The 20,025-nt window shown below is 37.2% G+C and overlaps 2 protein-coding genes across 4 annotated transcripts; both read right to left on the bottom strand.

The window, feature by feature from the left end:
- Positions 1–516: 516 nt before the first annotated feature.
- LOC102232894 (olfactory receptor 52A1-like) lies at positions 517–4,324 on the bottom strand. 3 transcript variants are annotated; one of them, XM_023342704.1, is made up of 3 exons: positions 2,945–4,324; positions 2,323–2,352; positions 517–2,231 (listed from the first exon to the last, which is right to left on the bottom strand). In XM_023342704.1, the coding sequence occupies exon 3, from the start codon at positions 2,225–2,227 to the stop codon at positions 1,403–1,405; it is 825 nt and encodes a 274-aa protein (XP_023198472.1). In that variant the 5' UTR covers positions 2,228–2,231; positions 2,323–2,352; positions 2,945–4,324; the 3' UTR covers positions 517–1,402. The 3 variants fall into 3 exon arrangements, with proteins under 3 accessions (XP_023198472.1, XP_023198471.1, XP_005806715.2); XM_023342703.1 differs by having other exon boundaries at positions 517–2,056; positions 2,138–4,324; XM_005806658.3 differs by having other exon boundaries at positions 517–2,352.
- Positions 4,325–6,183: 1,859 nt separating this feature from the next.
- Positions 6,184–13,527, bottom strand: ppme1 (protein phosphatase methylesterase 1). The gene is made up of 14 exons (XM_005806640.3): positions 13,243–13,527; positions 11,826–11,919; positions 11,133–11,225; positions 10,971–11,028; positions 10,323–10,374; positions 9,881–10,035; positions 9,675–9,765; positions 9,307–9,372; positions 9,082–9,205; positions 8,879–9,008; positions 8,709–8,753; positions 8,566–8,630; positions 8,380–8,447; positions 6,184–6,559 (listed from the first exon to the last, which is right to left on the bottom strand). The coding sequence occupies exons 1-14, from the start codon at positions 13,326–13,328 to the stop codon at positions 6,556–6,558; spliced, it is 1,131 nt and encodes a 376-aa protein (XP_005806697.1). The 5' UTR covers positions 13,329–13,527; the 3' UTR covers positions 6,184–6,555.
- Positions 13,528–20,025: the final 6,498 nt, after the last annotated feature.

Here is a 20,025-nt window from a genome sequence, read left to right as displayed (position 1 = left end):
CATATTTTGTACAAATATGCTTAGATTGCTATTGTACATGTGTGTTATCTTGTTTTATGGTTTATAGTAAAGCACCTCGGGTCATTTAAATGTACTTCATAACATTCACATCATCAGCAGGTTTCTTTACTAATTGTAAACAATGACCAGCTATGGATATATTTTACCTATCAACAACATACAAACAAACAATTAAACTAGAGACTTTACACGTGGCTAAGCTGGCTTTAGCTGAAAACATCAAGTCAAGCTGCTCCCCTTCAATATTTTTTTTTAAGTTATGTGTTTGAAATATATCAACTGTAATGAAAAATCAAGTGAAATTTTGTAAACCTGTTTCCACAGATAGCACAAGCATCGACATCTAGACTTAATAAATGATATTTACATGGATGATTTCTGCATAAATATTACATTTCTCAACATTCAAACACAGACACCAAAAAGGCGTCACAAAATAACACATTTTTACACGGTTCCATTTTGGACTAGTTTATTTTTGAGAGATAAATGGAAATAGCATTTTCTTTTTTGACAAGATGCACAAAGCAGCAGCAGATTTAAAGGGAAAAATTTTTTTTTAGACATAGTTGAAACCATATGTTTGTGTACTCTGTATAATGCTCTCAGGGATAAAAATCTTAGTTTTTTTTGAGACGTCAAAAAGTGAAACAAAAAATTGAAGTATTTGGCTACTATGACTGTCATTTGGAAGAAAAAATGTAAATTTTTGTTTTTGCAGTAAGGGAGACTGGTCTACTTTACAAAAATAAATGGTATTATGGGCAAAAAAACCATTTTGTGGAAATTTTGAAACAATATCCCTGGACAGCAGCCATGCAGTTCAAATTTAGGCACAAATAGGGCTTTCCAAGTGGACAACGACAGCAAGCATATCTCCAAATTAGCTGCAAAACTGGTTAATATCTGCCAGTTTTTTAAGACCTGATCTGAGTCCAATTAAAAATGTGTGGGTAGAGCTGAAAATGTGTGTATGAGCAAAGCAGCTTTTCGAAACAGACCCAGTTCTGCCAGGAGAAATGGGCCAGGCGTCCAGAAAGCTCTTGCGAGAATCTTGTGGAAGGACAACCGAGATGTTTGACCCGAGGCGTCACGTTTTTAAGGCAACTGCATCAATTGCTAAAAATAAGTATACCCTGTAAAGATGTGAATTTGAACAAAACAACAATAAAGAAATCTCTCATTGTTCTTGCATTCACAAATTATACAATGCATGCAAACATGCAGCTTCAACCTGTTTCTTGTTAGTTTTTTATTTCCATTCAACTCTTTTTAACTTCAGCAAAAATACTCGGTTTTTCTCTCGTTTATCTAAGAAAAACTTCAAAGCACCTTTTCATACACTACGCAAATTAAAACATGAATTTATTCCAATTAGTGGTCAAGACGTGGGATAGGGCTCTACTGAAGATCTGTAGCCAAAGGTAAAGTAGTATTTGAAGACGTGCTTGAACGTCTGATCTTTAAGGCCGTATAAAAGCGAGCTCAAAAACTTGGGGAAAATGATTAGCCCTAAAAAGAGCAGGTGATTGACGTAAAGAGCAACACCTGGGTCCAAGTTGAACAGGTCGCTGGAGTTTATCATGTTAAACAGGGTGGAGATGAGGTACAGGCACAGCTGGAGTGCGTGCAGGATCACGGTTTGATGTGCCACTTTGGCCCTGTGAGCGCAAGAAGAGCCGCACTTCACGGCCACCATGGTAGCGATGTAAGTGTAAATGATAATAACGGTAACCAGGACGAAATTTGCGACTGTGAAAACCTGGTTCACAATCACGTAAACCTGCAGTTGAAATACCGTCTTTTTCCTGCAGACCTGCTGAGCGGTGAGGCTTCTGTTGCCGAGGCTGAAAAACAGACAGAGCTGCGTGAAAGAGTCCAAAGAGGCCACGGTCCACATGACGGCGATGGCGCCACGCGTCACCCTGGAGGTTGCGATGGCGGCGTGCCTCAGAGGGAAGCAAATGGCAACGAACCTCTCCAACGACATGACAGCCAGGTTGATGGGGGACATCTTCACGGTGATGGCTGTAAACTGGATGACGAAAATGCAAACGCAAGTGATGATTCTGACCATGGTCAAAGCAAATATGTAGAGCAGCGTGGTCAGTAGGACCTGGAGGAAGTCGGAGAAGAGCAAATGCCCAAACAGGATGTAACGGGGTGACTCCAGGAGCAGGGGCTTTTTCACCAGGGCGAACAGCATGACGCTGTTGACGTACAAGAAAAAGAGGCATGGGAGCACAGTCAGCAGAACCCTGACAGGTACATGAATCTGGATCATGCTTGGACCTTCCGTACCGTTCATTCCTGTGGCTCCAGTCCAGTTTTCTGCAAATACAAGCCAAACACACACATCGCTCTGATCAACAACCAAAAAAAAAATGTCTGGAGGTTTTTCAACTGTTTTAGGGTACTTTTGATGTGCTGAACCCAAAAGTCACATTGGTTTTGTTCAATCAGGTCAACTTTCTAACTTGTCAAAATCAAAATGCATGACTTGTTCTCACATATGGATCGGTTTCTGGAGAATCCAGAAGGACATAAAAGAGATGGAGGATTTTGCACAATGAAGATGCAATGTTCAATCTACATGTACTTACCTTATCACTGTTTATTATTCAATTTACAGAAATTCAAGTTTGTAATATTTAATCATTACACTCTGTTAGAAAACCATTTTTTTCTCCTAAAACTTGTTTTTGGGGGGATGAGAAGTATTAACAGAAATGAACTGACAATGTCACAAAAATGTCATCAGTTTAGTCAGAAGATCGGATTTCTCTAAATCATTCACTCCGTAAACCCAGCACAAAACACAATTTAAACCCATGTTCTGATACGAAACAAAATAAACAGTTCAGTTATTCATGCTCAGCTAAATGAAAACAAACTGTGTGTATGCTTTGGACAAATCACTTACTCCTCACTGGTTTGTCCTGACTCCTCTCCCGACGGTGATGTTTCGGGGGATAAATATAAGAAGAGAATCAGACTCCTTTTTTTTTGTTTTTTTAGATATAGGATGCTTTTCCTGACATCATCACTCTTCTGAATTTACCAGCCAATCAAACGTGGGTTTCATTGGTGTGATGAAATAGTTGCTCTGTTTTCAGTCACACTTTTGGATTATCCAACAAACGTTAACATCGGCCAACAATAACCTAAATAAACATAAAAGTTGTTTTAAAGTGATGATTTTGATTATTATGGAGAAAAGAATCTCCACACAAACCTGTCTTGATGTAAAAAGATATTTTTTCCAAAGTACCTGCCCAACAGTGAATCAATTATTAAATTGTTCAAGTCAGAGATGGTTTTGGAGGCGCGATACTCGAGGTATTTTTAGGTTTGAATGGCTTGATAACTGAACATGATGTTGGGACTGGACAGCCATGAGAACAAACTTAGTCATGGGAAAAAAACAAAACAAAAAAAACCCCATTTCTGTCAATTCAGTGATAAGAAATACTGCACGTTTGCTGCTTTCATGGTTTGGAGCATAGAGGCGTAAGTTAACACAACTGGGTCACCAACAACACAATGAGCAGGAGCACAGCAGAAAATCTATGGCAAAATGTCTGACAAATAATCAGAGTTGCAAAAGTCTAGTTAAAGTCCAGAAGTCAGCATGTTAAAATGTCATGACCTTTTCAAAAGCAGTGCTGCGAAGAAGAGTTGGGCAAAGTTCCTCCACAATGATGTGAGTTGTATGAAAAACACCTTTAACTAAAGGTTGGCTTAAAGTTTTGTACCTGAGAAAGTTCAACAGGGCGTCAAACTCATTTTCACATTTAAAGGGCCGGTTACGGTGAAACTAGTTTTGTTAAAACTACATATTAACAAACTGGTAAAGAGTTATAGCGTATGATGAGTATGTCTTAAAATTTCATATTTAACATTTTTTCACATTGTAATTTGACACTATGCAAAAAACTGAATCGATTTTTATGATGTTCTTAAGCAGGGGTGTCCAAAGTGTGGCTTGGGGGCCGTTTGTGGCCCTTCGACTGAGTTTGTCTGGCCCCCAAAAGTAGTTTGAAAATTACAGAAATCTGATCCATCCGAATTGACTTTTTATTTTTAAATCAGGCTGAAATTATTACCATCCTTTTCTCATAATGGAAAAAGTTAGGCACAACACAAAGTGTTTGTCTTTTTATAAGTAGATCCACGTTTATACTGAGATTTTTACTGACTTTGCTACACCAAAATTTACTTTTATTTAATTTACTGAATTTGGCTAAATGTTGCAAACATTTTAAAAGGAAGCAACCCTAAAATCTGCTCTTATAACTGAGAATAAATTTGTCAAAAGAATTTGAAAACAATATTCTTTTCTTTTAATAAAGCAAATCTGCAAAACCCTTTTTAAAGTTTACAATCAACAATGAATAACCTCAATTTTCTACAAAAAATAATAAAAAAATTCAGTACTTTATTTGCTTTATTTTTCATTCCCATGTTTTTGGCCCACATGACAAAAAGCTTCGACACCCCTGCATTAGAGTATTGAGGGCCAGATACGGCCCGCAGGCCTCAAGTTTAACTTTAGAGATATGAAATAAGTTAATATCTTATTTGTGTTTAAAGCTTCAAACTGCAGTGATTTCTGGGGTTTCAAAGGATTGTTTTAAGGTGTCGCCCCTCTAGATCTATCTGTGAAGTCCCAGCTTGTTTGGAAATGGATTTGGGCTTCCATGTTCAAACTGGATGAAGCAGCTGAGATAAGAGGTGAGAGCATCTTTGTTTACAACTGGCTCCCACATGACCTACTCCAGGACCAGACACCAAACCTAGACAGATGAACCAACATGTCAGATTTGACCACAGGCTATTGCTTAAGTCAGTAAACTGTACAGACTGAGCAGAAAAGAAAAAGCAAAGTAGCAGAAACTGGGTTAACGACCTTCATTTAAAAAGGGACAAAGGACTATGGGACCTGAGATGAAATCCTGGCCTGCACTTGATCCATATTAAACCTGCAGACACAAACATGGAACCAGTTTCCCTCTGGTGAAAAAATCATCTGTAGTGGTTCTGTAGAGCATGCAATGATAAACTGATTCCATAAATAAACCCATGAAAAATTAACTGTGGTCACAAATTGCCAACAAACATTCTTATTCATTTATTACAACTTTTCATTTCAATCACAATTTTGTGGGCTCCACATCCAGTTTTATTTTGATTATCCATTTATGCTTTCCATTTATTTTTTGTATATTGACGTGTGTGTGTTTTCAAACATCAATTTTGTCTAAATTTAGCCGATGCCAAACTAACATTTAAGCTGTTTCTTTAGTGACCACCATCTCTGAAAATGTTACAAATTCAAATCCTTCAAATGTGCTAAACATGTACAGCCCTGTAACTGAGCCTTGAGGCATGCCATGTGCAATTAGTATGAACCTAGCTGGATTTGTGTTGGCTTATTCAGGTCATGTTGAATTATTTTACAAGAGGATGTATTCAAAGTAGGAATATTACCATAAGAGCCAAATAAGAGAGGCGAAACACATCTTGGGAGGATTTCATAAAGTTTTTATGTAAAGTAAGAGAAACCCATCACACTGTATGTCTCACTTTGAGTTATCTAAAAAGAGTTTAATGTGAAAAGTATTCTCTGGAAAGTCAAAAATGACAGCTAAAAAAACATTAGCCTCAGTAACCAACAAAACTAGTTCATAGATTCAAACTACAAAATATTCTCCAAGGCTGTTGCTCTTCAGAGGCTCGTTATGATTCATTAATTATTCACGTGTTTTTATTTGACATACAAGACGTCCGTCATCATGCTAGTCCACAGAGGGACAATTAAAACCTGGTTTTGGTCCCCATAGTTTGACACTAGAACAAATAATATGTAATCTGCACTGAAGTTTACAAACATGCAAGTCCTAATTAAACAATAATTTACTTTTAATATTTTTGGCTGTTTGAAAATAATGAATGATAAAGTCATTAGAAGTACGTTAGAGATCCAAGATATGAAACTAAACAGAAAGTTATCAACCCTTGTTTTAAGTGTACTTTTAAATTGTCAAATTAAAACTGCAATTACTACTTACCAAATTCTTCAACATTAACTTAAAAATGTAAACATTTTTAGACAGACCTCAACATGGCTACACTGATTTTATTTTCATTAAGCACATCCAATAAAGTGTTGAACATATTTTTATTGCATCCATTTTTAATCATTGCCATTATAGTTCAAACTAACACTTCAGAGACAAACATTAGCAGTGAATTAATGATGCAGTCACTCAAAATAAAAACACCAAAACAAGAGCTTTACATTTCAGAGAATAGAAAAAATGGGAGTACAAAGAAAAATAATCAAATAGTGTTTAAAAGAAAACAAGGCAAAGCTGAAAGGCAAAAATATCTACAGAACAAAAGCAGCAAAACAACAACAATAATAATAATAATAATGTAATATTTTTCTTAAATAGCTTTCAAGTTCCACAATGACTGCAATGAATCTTGAAACATTTCTTCTACGCCTGCTGGCTTAATCAAGACAGGAAGTTAGCTGGAAAAAAAAGACAGTTAAAAAAAAATAAGACATTATACACATATTTACAGTAAAGCTCAGATACTGTAAAACATTTACCATTGTCTATTTTTACATTTCAAACAAAAGAAATTGAGGTAGGAGCCTCAGCTTTTTCTCAGAATCAAAGTTGCTCTGTACAGAAAATCTAGCAAAAACACCTCGGTCCACAAAATCTGTGGTCAAGGCCGAACTGTCACTATAGATGTATTATTGACTGTCATTTCTTGAGACACTTTTAAAAAATCTGTTCAACATTACTCTAAATATGCAAGATTTCAAACCGACAATGTAGTTTAAATTTTTACTGCAGCAGAGGGAGGTGCTGGTGCTTGCAGTTTTCCACAAAATTATATATTCACAAAAGATGCATTTTTTACGTCTTAAATTCTCCTTCAAAACGAAGTCCGTCTGGTGTAACTGTGCTTAGATTTGCTCCAGTCTTGATTTTGTGATTGGAGGGCCGAACAAAACCATTCAGAGGGAGAGAAGAGGCCCCAGGGCCTCACTTTGTCCTCTGCATGGCTTTGTTTTTGCCTCAGCAAGAGTAGCCTCTGTTCTCCACGGTCCACTGATGAATTTCTTCAAAGGTCCAATGAGGGCCAATAAGTCAGAACTACGATTCGTCGAGGTCATCAATAAAGTTGGCTACAATAATCATTCAGCCAGCATATAAACATCCTTGATGATTTCATCTGTTCAAATTGCTGTGATTCTAATTCCTGCATTCTGCATCTGTATGAGACTGTGTGGCTTTAAATCTGCAGCAGGATTTTAAACCAAACAAGGCGCCCGAGTCTCTAATGAGCCGGGTTATAAACGTTTTTCAAAGCTGTCAAAAGTCGACGAACGAGGCCTACAGGATGAAAACAGCAGCTTTGGACGCTTTATGTCAGTAGCAGAGCACACAAGGGAAGCTTAGGAGGCTGAACGAGGAGCTGCTGATGAGCCAGAACAGAAAAAGTTGTTTTTAAAGCTGCTGCATTTTCTGTGAGGTTCCAGACGTTTTCTGACGTTTTTCCAGCATGTTTTCCTGATTAGCTGCCTTAAAAAGCCGACATTAACTTTGCTCTTTTTAAAATCAAATTCAAGTGGGCAGAGAATATAAACATATCTACAAAAGGATCAAACTGTAGCAAATAACTAATACTAGTTACTTTTAAAATTATAAGTCTGTTGGAGCTTATTAAGAATTAGATTAATTTATGTTTTGCTAATGTATTAATGTTAGGGTTAGGGATCTAAAGTTATGTGAATGGTAGATCTATTGTTACTTGTTTATTTATTTGTTTTGCTTAGACCCTCCTTGTCAGTCAGCCTCCTGCTGTGATTGATCTGATTGTTTGGTTAAGGAGTGAAACTCTTTTTCTACCACCAATTAAAGTTTATATTTACATTTTTTTGTAAGTCAACTCGGAGAATATTTCGGTTACTTTTATAAGTAAAGAAAGCTCACATTTTGAAACCAGAAAACTCTCCGCAGGTGATTTTTATTTTTGAGTGAGTCGAAAACCTCCTGCTTTTTTGATTTTTGGAAACTTGTTATCTTGCAAAACTGGCCGTAACAAAGTCTGTTATCACATCAGTCTTGTCATAGTTATTCTGAATATTTAGGCTCTTTTAATAGTAAACACATAATTTCATTTTACATATTTTCATCATGCAAAAGGGGACATATTATACATATAATTCATGCCTTAAAAGGAAAATGTTTGTTTGGCTGCTTGAAAAAAAATTAATAGAATAATCAATCCTGGATTTAATAATTGAAAAATAACAAAAAAACAAAGTTGACTTACCACAGAAATCCTTCTTTAAACTCAGTGAATTTGTGTCGGACCATAAATGTTGCTAGAGCATCTGCTACCTGACAAAAACGAACAAATAATGTGAATTTGAATGAAACAGCCTGAACTGGTTAAACAGAACAAACACACAAATAAGCCTTGTATATTTCAGAAATCATTAAACAGGTAAACGCTTACTTTCTCAGGTGCGTCCTCATGAACAGCATGGCCACACTGAGGGAGGACCTGCATCTGAAACTTCCCTGTGGACAGACATGTTTTATTTTAGCCAAACTCAACCAACAATACAGTTACAATAAAATCCGCAAGCCTCTTTTTACCTTGCATCTGTCCAATAGTGAGATCTTTGTCAAGCCGGTCCACTCCTGTAAAAACACACAAATCAATAGAAACATCTCTTAGATTAATCACATAACTTGCTTTTAAAGAGGCAAAATACCCTGAAACTAAATTATATAAAAGATAAAAATGTAATAAAAGGAGAACAAACCTGCAAGAAGCAGCAGTTTTGGCACAGAACAGCTGAGAAAAAGGGCTGACAGACCTCTGAACCAACCATCCCAATATTTTTCCGTCTTTGACAGCTCCACTCGCCAGGTGTAGAAGCTTTCCTTTTTAACCTGGAGGGTAGAAATTATTTTTAACAAAACAATGGTTGCATAAAACAGAAAAATCACCAAGAAGAGACTGAACCTCTTGGTCGTCCTCCTTCATTCGTTTTTTGTTCAATTCTTCTGCTCCTTCTTCTTCCTCTTCCTCTATGATGCCCTCGCCGATGCTATTAGAAACACTTGGATTGCTGGCAGACTCCTCACATCTGCGCAAGTAAAAATAGAGAGAGGTCAAATACCTGTTACAGAAATTTATGGAGTACTGAATGTGTTAAAAAAAGAAGAAAAAAAACAGCTCAGTCCATACTTTTTCACTTGGCCTCCCATAGAAACTCGAGCAGACTCGATGTTTCTAATCTGACCGCTCTTCACGCTGAAAACAAACAAATAACTAACTTTAGGGAGTTTTTCTAAAGAGGATTCTTTGTGAATTTATTGGAATGTTTTGGGTCGCAGGATCAAGTTCTGCTTCAGCTTTATTTTGTAAAAATGTCTCAGATTTTCCTCCAAAATCCTCGGACTCTCAGTGGAATCCGTGACACTTCCAAAGTCAGCATGAGGTTATGGACATGCTCTTACACACCTCCCTTACCTTGAAGTAGGCTGCAACTTCTTACAACTCAAAACAATAAAACAGAGGAGATTATAGTTTAAATCCTAGTGCTTGTGACTTACCTCCACTCTATGGCATTCTCCAGAGACTTAAATGTCTTTGGCCGACTTCTGAGGAAATTCTGCATACTGTTCAGAGCGTCCATTGCTGTACCTAATGGAAAAGAATATATTCTATTTATACCCCCGTTTTCTATCTGCTAATAACAATAAGGTGTATTAAAATGGACAAATCAGTAAAAGCCAAGTTGTTAAAAGCAATAGTTTACCTTCTACGACGTCGATGACACAGAGACCCAGCAGCGATGGGACGAGGTTAGCACTGGCTGTGTGAACGGCGATGGCTCCGCCCATACTGTGTCCGATCATCATGATCTCAGGGGGGTTCTCTCCGTACAATGCCTCCACCACTTTACCAACATCCCTTTAAAGAAAAGAGAAGAACTAAACATTAGGATTATTCAGAGATGTAGAGAAAACTATTATGCCATTAAGAAAATATGGAAAGAAATCAAATAGTTAAGATTGATCAACTCTAAATGATCAATTTAAACTTTAAAACACCTTTGACTTTCACTGACTGCATGTCCTGTACTGGTTGTTATGATTAATGGCTGGAACCTTATATCTGCTTGGATCCTCGGCGGTTTTAAGCAACTGATGCAAACAGGAAACTTTTCTCCGCTCAACACACTTCTTAAAAACACTTACTTTGCCATGGTGTCTGCAGAGAGATCCTCTGGATTTTTTACTTTAGTGTCTCCTGCAAAGAGTGACAGAAACAGGTTGCAGAGTGGTAAGACTCGCAATGACTAAAAATGCAAACCTTGTTAAAAATGGACAATTATGCCACCAAAACAAGAACAGAAAGCTCATTATAAAAAAATCATTGAAAATAAAACTATTGAATGACAAGCACAGTATGTTTTGTTCTCCATTATTTTCCAGTCATTTCTAGGCAAAAAAATATGTTTTGGTTTCCACATTTTTTTAAAACATCAGATCCCAACAGCTAATGAAATAACTGAACTCTCTAAGAAAGAAAAAAACCAACACTGACATATTCTGTAGCAGCTTAGATAGTGAGGAGGCATTTTAAACTCAACTAAATCCACAAGAAACTTCCTGATCATAAGAACAGAGACATTAGTGCTAGTAAAAGCTGCTCCTGTGATCAGAATAGTACCTTTTTTTCCCTTTTTACACAGGAAATGTGTTGCTGTATTGATTTCTCCACACTGTTATGAATTACTTAGGGTGTAAAACAAGCTAAAGGTAAGGCTTATTTTACACATTTGACACATTTATGTTTAAAAGGACATTTCTATAGAAGTGTTTTCCGTAATCAGTGTAACAAACCATGAGCTCGAAGGTCCATGGCAACCACCCTGCAGTTGATCCTGCTGCATATGACGGCCTATAAGAACACATGTAACAATGTCTCATCGTTTGCCCACCATGCTATTCTGTATTTAGGTATTTAAGACAGTCTATAACGGCAGCAGTGTTAATCAAACTCACAGTAAACACGGCCCAGGACAGCGCAGAGTGGCCGCCTCCATGGAGCAGCAGCAGCACAGGACCGCTGGAGCCGCTGCAGTAAAGTCTGAAAATGTTCTGGGTGGTCAAGGACATAAAAACAAACGCTGTGCAAGTGATTAAACAAACAAAAAACAAAACAAGAACAGCCATGCAGTTACTTTGCTGTGAGAAAACAGGAAGCACTTCCACAGCTGTCTGCTCATCCTCAGCAATGCCTCCCTCTACAAACATTTGTGAGGAAAAAAAACAAAACAAAAAGCGTCCCTGTAAGAAGCTCAGTGAGTTAGTTATTTTCATGAAAAATGAAAATAACTAACTTATTTTCATGAGTTAGTTCATGAAAATAAGATATTCCACAGTCAGCTACTAGCGGGACCACAGCAACGTGGAAGCAATTAGGAACAACGGAAACTCAGCATGCTGTGGTGCAAAGTGTGCAGAATTATTCAGCAACTTTCTGGAGAGTAAACACACATATCACTCTAAACTTTCTGTTCCCTTCAGACTAGCTCAAGCAGCATGCAGGGTGTCTTATGGAAAAGGGTTTCATGCTGGAGCAGCTGAATACAGACATGACATCACCAAAATGGCCAAATGCAGTGGTGTCAAGACAGCTGTCATGTTTCTCTGTTCGGCAATGTAAAGGATGAATCAGGGTTTACATAAGGATATATCTTTGCCGTTTTCATTCTCCACTTCAACATCTTCTATGGTTTCAAAGTACTGACTCCAGAGCAAGGGGGTGAAATCTCTCTTTCGTCCAGGTCTGTGTAAGGGAGAAAAACACATTTTAAAAGAAACCTTCATTTGGCATACACGGATAATGTAGCCAAACTGGTAAAGCATTAAGATAGAAGATAAGACACTACAAGATGAACGAAGCTAACAATAGAACATGCTTTATGTAAGATAAAAACAAGAGGCAATGAAAACAACGACAAAATGAGGAACATAAATGTTCTAAAACTAAGCAGAGCGTAAAAAACATAACAAAATGTGCATAAATATGGAGGTAAAAAAAGTGATGTTTGAAAGACAGAAGAAATGCAATTGTGACGATGATATGGAAACATTACAGTTGGACATAAATATCCAAAGAAACACATTCAACAGTCTGAACTGTAGTTAAGAGAAAGAAAACCAATAATTAAAAAAAGTAAATAAAACAGCCAAACTACAATCTACAAAATTTCAAACAAGTGCTAAAGTTTATTCAGCCAAAAATACATGCATACATAATGCATAATCTACTCACAAATAAAATTTAACTTAAAATGTTAATTTATAAATTAAAGTGTCAAAAAAATCATGTGACTCATAGACAATTTCTTCAGACTAAAGAGGAAGGATAGATGAATACATACACAGATTATTTAATAAACAGACTGGTGATTAAACAAATGGATGACAAACAATGTTAGATACATCTACAAAAATATGTAGCATGAGTGAATTGTGGATGAATAAACTGACAACAACTGGGTGAATAGATGACAGGACAAATTAAAAACAGATGGAGCAATAAGGAAATGAAGAAAAACTGATTATGAACAAACGCATGGATAGATGACCTAATTATGAACAATAGACGGGCTATGAAAAAGCCTAGAAATACAATACGTATTTTACAATCCATTCAAGTTTAGCATTAAATCAAATTTCCTCCTTTCAAAAAGAAACCCGGGAAAAACAGAAGGTGTTTAAATGTTTACAGGGTGACAGATCCAAACTGGTGCAGTGAGCCTGTGGGCTGAGGGAGGTGCAAACACTGCAGCTAGGCATGTAGGCAGCGAAGTGTCACCTACATGCAGATATAAACCTCAACACACCCTGTTAAGGTTCTGATTTACCGTTTTACCAACAGATCCTGTCACCTACAATAGATTTATGAATGAAGAAAACAATAAATGACCCGAACGAATCGTGTTTCACAACAAACTAGAGCCGCGGTGAACTTAGCCTGGCTAACGCTACGAGCTAGGTCCAACTTTCGGGTGTGGAGACGCAACCGGGTCAGTTTGATAGTAGCTAAACTTAAACAGGACATTTAAACAGCGCGAAATCCGATGTAATAAGCTAGCTGACTCACCCCATTTTCATCTTGGACCCGGACTGGAAACCACCTGCCATAGGGGGTCTGGATGCTAGCAGGTTCAAATGCAACTGCTTCTCCATGGAGTCAGCAAAGAGTTGGCTTGTGTCAGGAAATGTTTGTGATGGTCTTCCTCTTCTTTAGCCGCATATGATGTTTTTCTGACAGGAACACCGACTTTAATGACACATTACATGAGTTGCGCTGTTTAAATTAGCAACCAGCTAGCCCTCTTCCTCTCAGTGCGTTTCTTCGTCTTCTTTGTTTTCTTTCCCACCGTCATAAGAGAATAAGCTGGTGGAAGTTTTACTGCCCCCTACCGGTCATAAAATAAAAATAAAAATAAAAATACATAAAATAAAATAAAATTAAATAATAATAATTCTACAATATATATGTATATAGCAGAAGACAATCTGGGAATTAGTTTTTTTTGTGTAATCATCAGAAATAATGATTAGCTAAGTATGTAATATTGCATTTCAATTTATTTATTTAGGTTTGTTTTTTTTTTTACTGAAAAGTTGTTATAAACCATCAGTGGGTCCTTAAGAGATACATTCTAATGGCTGCATTGACAAAGATGTTCACTTTGTCAATGCAAAGTGACAAAGTAGACTAAAAACCTTATCCACATTTTTAGTCTATGGGCCGGCATGTTTGATATACAGTAGATCATCTAATAACACTTAAAATCACACACAGTGTTAAATTAGATTTTATTCATTTTTATATGTATATAACAGAGCTTTAAAATTAGACACTGTATCCTTTACTTGCATGGATGAGCTGCTATGAGTAGAAAGCAGATAAAACTTTTTTTTGTTAAAACTAACACAGGTGCTGCTCATGTGTTCTTTAATTACACGCTTTAATATAGAAAACCACAGTGGTGACAGAAAAAATTATTCAGAACAACACAGTGTCTATTAGTTAGTAAAATGTGGCTTTACGACGAAGGCTTCTTGGATTTTTTATTAGGAAAAAAAATATTCAAAAGCAGAGATCAGCTGTTTTCCACAATTATTTGTATTGGTCTATAAAAATTATATATTTTTATATATTGGTATATAAATTATATATATATATGAGCAGTTTGAGGGGTATTAATACTTTTTTAGTAAGGCACTTTGTAGTATTTTGAGAATTATTCGACATATCTTTCCAACTTTGAACACAAGATGGCGGTATAATATTCCGGCAATCAACTTCAGCTCCGTTTTATAGAAAACACTTTGTGGGCTATGGTGTAGATTTTTTGTTTTGATTATTGTTTAGTTCAACATGCAACTGTGTTTTTAAGGCAAAATAGAGATACGTTGATCAAATATAACAGACTGAGGGTTTTAAAAGTGCGGTGATAATGGTAAGATTGTGAAGGAAAACTCGTAGTAAATGAAATGAAAACTTAAATTAATTTAGATTAAAAATAATGTCATAGCTTATGTTTTGTACAAGAAATTGCCTATGTGTAGCAAATGACAGACATTTTTGTTCAGTCTGAATGGAAAATGTACAAACCCTATCCACGTTTTTAGACACAAAGATTCTGAAATATAAACAACACAAGCAAAACGTTTTGCAGACATCAAGATCTGTGAGCTGAAAGTCATTATTTACATATTTAGTACAAAATCATGGTTTTGTTGTGTTCAAAAGATTCATTCATGTGGTCTTTCTGACTTATTTAGATCTTGTTCCAACTTCAGACATATTCTCCTGGTACCACGTTGCTATCCCAGAACAGCAACGTGGTTTTTCTTTATTTACCAAAGACTGATAAAATCGGAAATTATGACTGGATAAATAACATCAGACTGTTTTTCCAATTATCTGACAATCTGTTTTACTGTGGATGTAAGTAAAGCTTGCATCTACAAAACATTCAAAACTTGTTAAAGTTACAAATTTGGACTTAATTTGGAGTAACTTTATCAAAGTTACGTAGTCAACACATTTTATTTATTCTGTCTCGGATTGACGGCAACACATCACAGCCCAGGGAATATTGAGGGTTGGGGTAATTGAGTTCTGTGGGAGAAGGTTCAGGGTTGCATAATGGAAACAAGCCATTGGTAAACAAGTTTCTGCACTGGAGACTCTCATCAATATCACTGGAAGGAGAAGCAAAGTGACTCAGAAAAATCTGTTTCTAAACTGTTGCAATATTCCAAAAATCTGTGAAAAAAGACTGACAGAAACTGCCTAAAGAGATCACTTTTCTCCTGGCGTGTCCCCGTTGGCTCCAGGTAAAGTTTAGAATGGAATTAAAAAGTCTGCATGCAAACTCGCAGTGACCTGCTTTGTATTTACGAGCTTCACTTACTCAAAGGGAAGGCAGAACCTTTCAGGTGTGCAAATAGTTCACTCTTCATGGTCTCCTGCTGAGTGATGACGCATACTCAGTATTTTGATGTTACTGATCCCCCATTTAATATTTAAAAACTATGCGGCGTGGTTGTCAGAAACGTTCACACTCCAGTTAAAATACTAGCTTTTTGTAAACAAAAATACATTTATTGATACAATGATTTATGAAAATCAGGTAGGATTTAGTCATGATTGTGGTGGGGTGTTGTTAAAAAAATGTTTTTTAAATTACATCTAAATTACAGCAACAGTATTTAATTGTTAAATGTCATGATAATAACACTAGATACGTTTACTGTGCTCTTTGTTTCTTGAAGCAACTCAATATCGCAAAATATTTAGCCAGTTTATCAGCTTAGATCAGCTTTCCTGCTCCTCGAATAAGAACGTTGTAAAGCAGAAGCCACCATCCTAACTCATCAAAAACAATGAACAAACTGCTGAGTCATTCCTGGTACGTAGGTCCATCTGCTGTGTCAGTAAAACAGCTCTTCATCCATGATTCGAAACACCTTATGTCACAAACGCTTTTATTGAAAATGAATTGGTACTAAAGAACTAATGAAGAGTTGGAATGGTTTAGATTTCTAACGATCAGAAAGATGATACATTTTACACCGTCAAATGACAACCAAAACAATTAGGGCAAGGTTCACATTCAAATGGGTGTGTGGATGAAAAAATAAAGTTCTCCCTGCCAAGGCCCTGTGTCCCACTAACCTTTAAGTGACGCAGTTATCCTATTAGAGGAGCAGTGTTATGATCTTTATTTATAGAGCAATGGAAATGATCTCTTTCTCAGAAGCGAATCATGTTTGTGGCATTCAGAGTGCCAGGAGTCTGAATGCTTAGTCTCGTTTCATGAGGCTGCAAGGGAGGGAAGTGACGGGCGGAGCTTCAGGCTGGTTGAAGCCGGACTAGTGAGGTGTTTACTGGCCAGACTGTGTGCTCAAAGGTTACCCAAACCGTGTTCTCGAGAAAGTGTGAGCGAGGAAAGCAGATCTCTGTCCCTCCTCAACATTTCTTCACACAGGATGTTGAATGAACTGGGACATCACAATGCTGTCTGGGTTCTTTGTGTCCTGAAACCCTATTGAACGTGTGCAGAGATAACTTTCCCCTTAATCTTATGCATCATTGGGGCCTGCCATGCAAAGCAATGGCAGGAACCTATTGTTATTGTCGGAGAAAGTGTTTCTTTATTGGGGCCTGCCATGCAAAGCAATGGCAGGAACCTATTACTATTGTCGGAGAGAAGCGTCTCTTTAATATTATTATTATTATTGGGGCCTGCCATGCAAAGCAATGGCAGGAACCTATTGCTATTCTCCCAAGAAAAGTTTCTTTATTATTATTGGGGCCTGCCATGCAAAGCAATGGCAGGAACCTATTACTATTGTCGGAGAGAAGCGTCTCTTTAATATTATTATTATTATTGGGGCCTGCCATGCAAAGCAATGGCAGGAACCTATTACTCTACACCCAACAAGCGTCTCTTTAATATTATTGGGGCCTGCCATGCAAAGCAATGGCAGGAACCTATTACTCTACACCCAACAAGCGTCTCTTTAATATTATTATAATTCTTTATTTTTCTTCCGTAACCGTTAATGCGGCTCGTACCGCTGGGTGCACACCTACAAATGAGGTATCAAAACGTGCAGAAAATTCACGCCATTGGAGCTATTATTTTTGGTGGGATTTGGGCTTAACGTGGCGACATAATTCGCAAAAAACTGCGAAAAAAACCCCATTATAACTCAATGGGAAAAATCCTAGAAATACCCTATTTTTGAGGATTTGCTGTGTCGTCACAAATTCACCTAGAAATGCCATTCAAATTTCATTTTGTAGATACGTCTGTGATCTCTTCGAAAGTGAAGACGGCTCGTCGATACCAGTTACGGTTTGTCCACAATTTGCCTCTAAGCGACCCAAAGTTTCTCATTTTTGCTCAAGTTAGAGTGCGTTTCTGGCTGCTTAGAGTGAGAGATGAAGACAACTTTTTCAACCCAAATCATTTTTGAAATCGCCATCACGCCCACAAATATCGCACGATTAGTATCAAAATCGGTCCTGACATTGATACGCCTGTCTGCTCCGGTAAAATGTTTTCGAAATTTATCTAGACCGTACGGTTTTCTGTCACGGTGCTTCAGAGCAAAGTCATGCGACAGGATTTTCTGAGGCTGTCTGAGGCTCTCTCCCATGTATTTGAATAGAATTTCAGATCTGGGCACAACATTTCTTTCTCTCATCGCTGTAAATGTTCTGAGTGAGGTACAGATATGAATCTCGGGACTATCGCAGAAGACACATTGAACTGTCATACGCTGCAAACGCTTTTCGAATATGTATTACGGTTCCCGAACAAGAAGGATTTGTTTCCAATGCTTTTTTGTCAGTAAAATGTGTTTGCTCAAACACACAGTTGTGTGTTTGAGAGCTCAGCGCTCAGAGCTCACACCTGCTGAGACCATTATTTACCATAGCAACGGAACTCAAGAGGCTATTGGCTGCTGATTTGGACTACAGATACGCATCGCTGTAGTTCTATCTATCCTCAGTTGAAACAGATCAGGACTGAGAACTGGCCTTTAGAACTACCTGCTGCTATGGGCTGTATATAACTGATTGAACTCAGTAACTGTTACACATGGGATTAGTTTGGAACTTTAAAATTAAGCATACTGAAAATTTCAAAATAAAAGCCTTGAATATTTTACATGACGTAATTGCTCTTTTTGGCCGTATATGACTTTTTCATCCAAAGCAATGTTACACATGGGATTAGTTTGGAACTTTAAAATGGAGCATAATAATAATTTCAAAATAAAAGCCTTGAATATTTTACATGACGTAATTGCTCTTATTGGCCGTATATGACTTTTTCATCCAAAGCAATGTTACACATGGGATTAGTTCGGAACTTTAAAATGGAGCATAATAATAATTTCAAAATAAAAGCCTTGAATATTTTTACATCAGGTAATTGCGCTTTTTGGCTTTATGTGACTTTTTTATCCAAAGCACTGTTACACAATGGAATAGTTTGGCCCTCTGAAATGAAGCATACTGAAAATTTCAAAATAAAAGCCTTGAATATTTTTATGTCATGTAATTGCTCTTTTTGGCCGTATATGACTTTTTCATCCAAAGCACTGTTACACATGGGATTTGTTCGGAACTTTAAAATGGAGCATAATAATAATTTCAAAATAAAAGCCTTGAATATTTTTACATCAGGTAATTGCGCTTTTTGGCTTTATGTGACTTTTTCATCCAAAGCACTGTTACACATGGGATTAGTTCGGAACTTTAAAATGGAGCATAATAATAATTTCAAAATAAAAGCCTTGCATATTTTTACATCAGGTAATTGCGCTTTTTGGCTTTATGTGACTTTTTTATCCAAAGCACTGTTACACATGGGATTCGTTCAGAACTTTAAAATGGAGCATACTGAAAATTTCAAAATAAAAGCCTTGAATAGTTTTTACATCATGCAATTGCTGTTTTTGGCTTTGTATGACTTTTTCATCCAAAGCACTGTTACACATGGGATTAGTTCGGAACTTTAAAATGAAGTTTAACAAAACTTCCAAAATAAAAGCCTTGACAAAAATTTTAAATCGTACTGAATGGTGCACGTCCGCCTCGCTTAACGTTCTTGCGGTTCTCCGCGTGCCATTGATTACGTTGCGGCGTTCTTTAGCGTCGATGCCGATTTGTGGCGTGACGACGCCGGGCCCGAACCCCACGGGCGCGCCTTGGCAGGCCCCGGCTAAATTTCTTCCGAAATTTTCTAGTTATAATTCTTTATTTTTCTTCCGTAACCGTTAATGCGGCTCGTACCGCTGGGTGCACACCTACAAATGAGGTATCAAAACGTGCAGAAAATTCACGCCATTGGAGCTATTACTTCTGGTGGGATTTGGGCTTAACGTGGCGACATAATTCGCAAAAAACTACGAAAAAAACCCCATTATAACTCAATGGGAAAAATCCTAGAAATACCCTATTTTTGAGGATTTGCTGTGTCGTCACAAATTCACCTAGAAATGCCATTCAAATTTCATTTTGTAGATACGTCTGTGATCTCTTCGAAAGTGAAGACGGCTCGTCGATACCAGTTACGGTTTGTCCACAATTTGCCTCTAAGCGACCCAAAGTTTCTCATTTTTCTTCACATTAGAGTGACAGCCCATCTCGGTTCATATCTGGGCACAACATTTCTTTCTCTCATCACTGTAAATGCTCTGAGTGAGGTACAGATATGAATCTCGGGACTATCGCAGAAGACACATTGAACTGTCATACGCTTAAAACGCTTTTCGAATATGTATTACGGTTCCCGAACAAGAAGGATTTGTTTCCAATGCTTTTTTTCAGTAAAGTGTGTTTGCTCAA

The sequence above is a fragment of the Xiphophorus maculatus genome, chromosome 11, assembly GCF_002775205.1.
Source record: "Xiphophorus maculatus strain JP 163 A chromosome 11, X_maculatus-5.0-male, whole genome shotgun sequence".
Taxonomy (NCBI): Eukaryota; Metazoa; Chordata; class Actinopteri; order Cyprinodontiformes; family Poeciliidae; genus Xiphophorus; species Xiphophorus maculatus.
The sequence above is the reverse complement of the archived record's forward strand: the minus strand, read 5'-3'. Positions and strand labels throughout refer to the sequence as shown.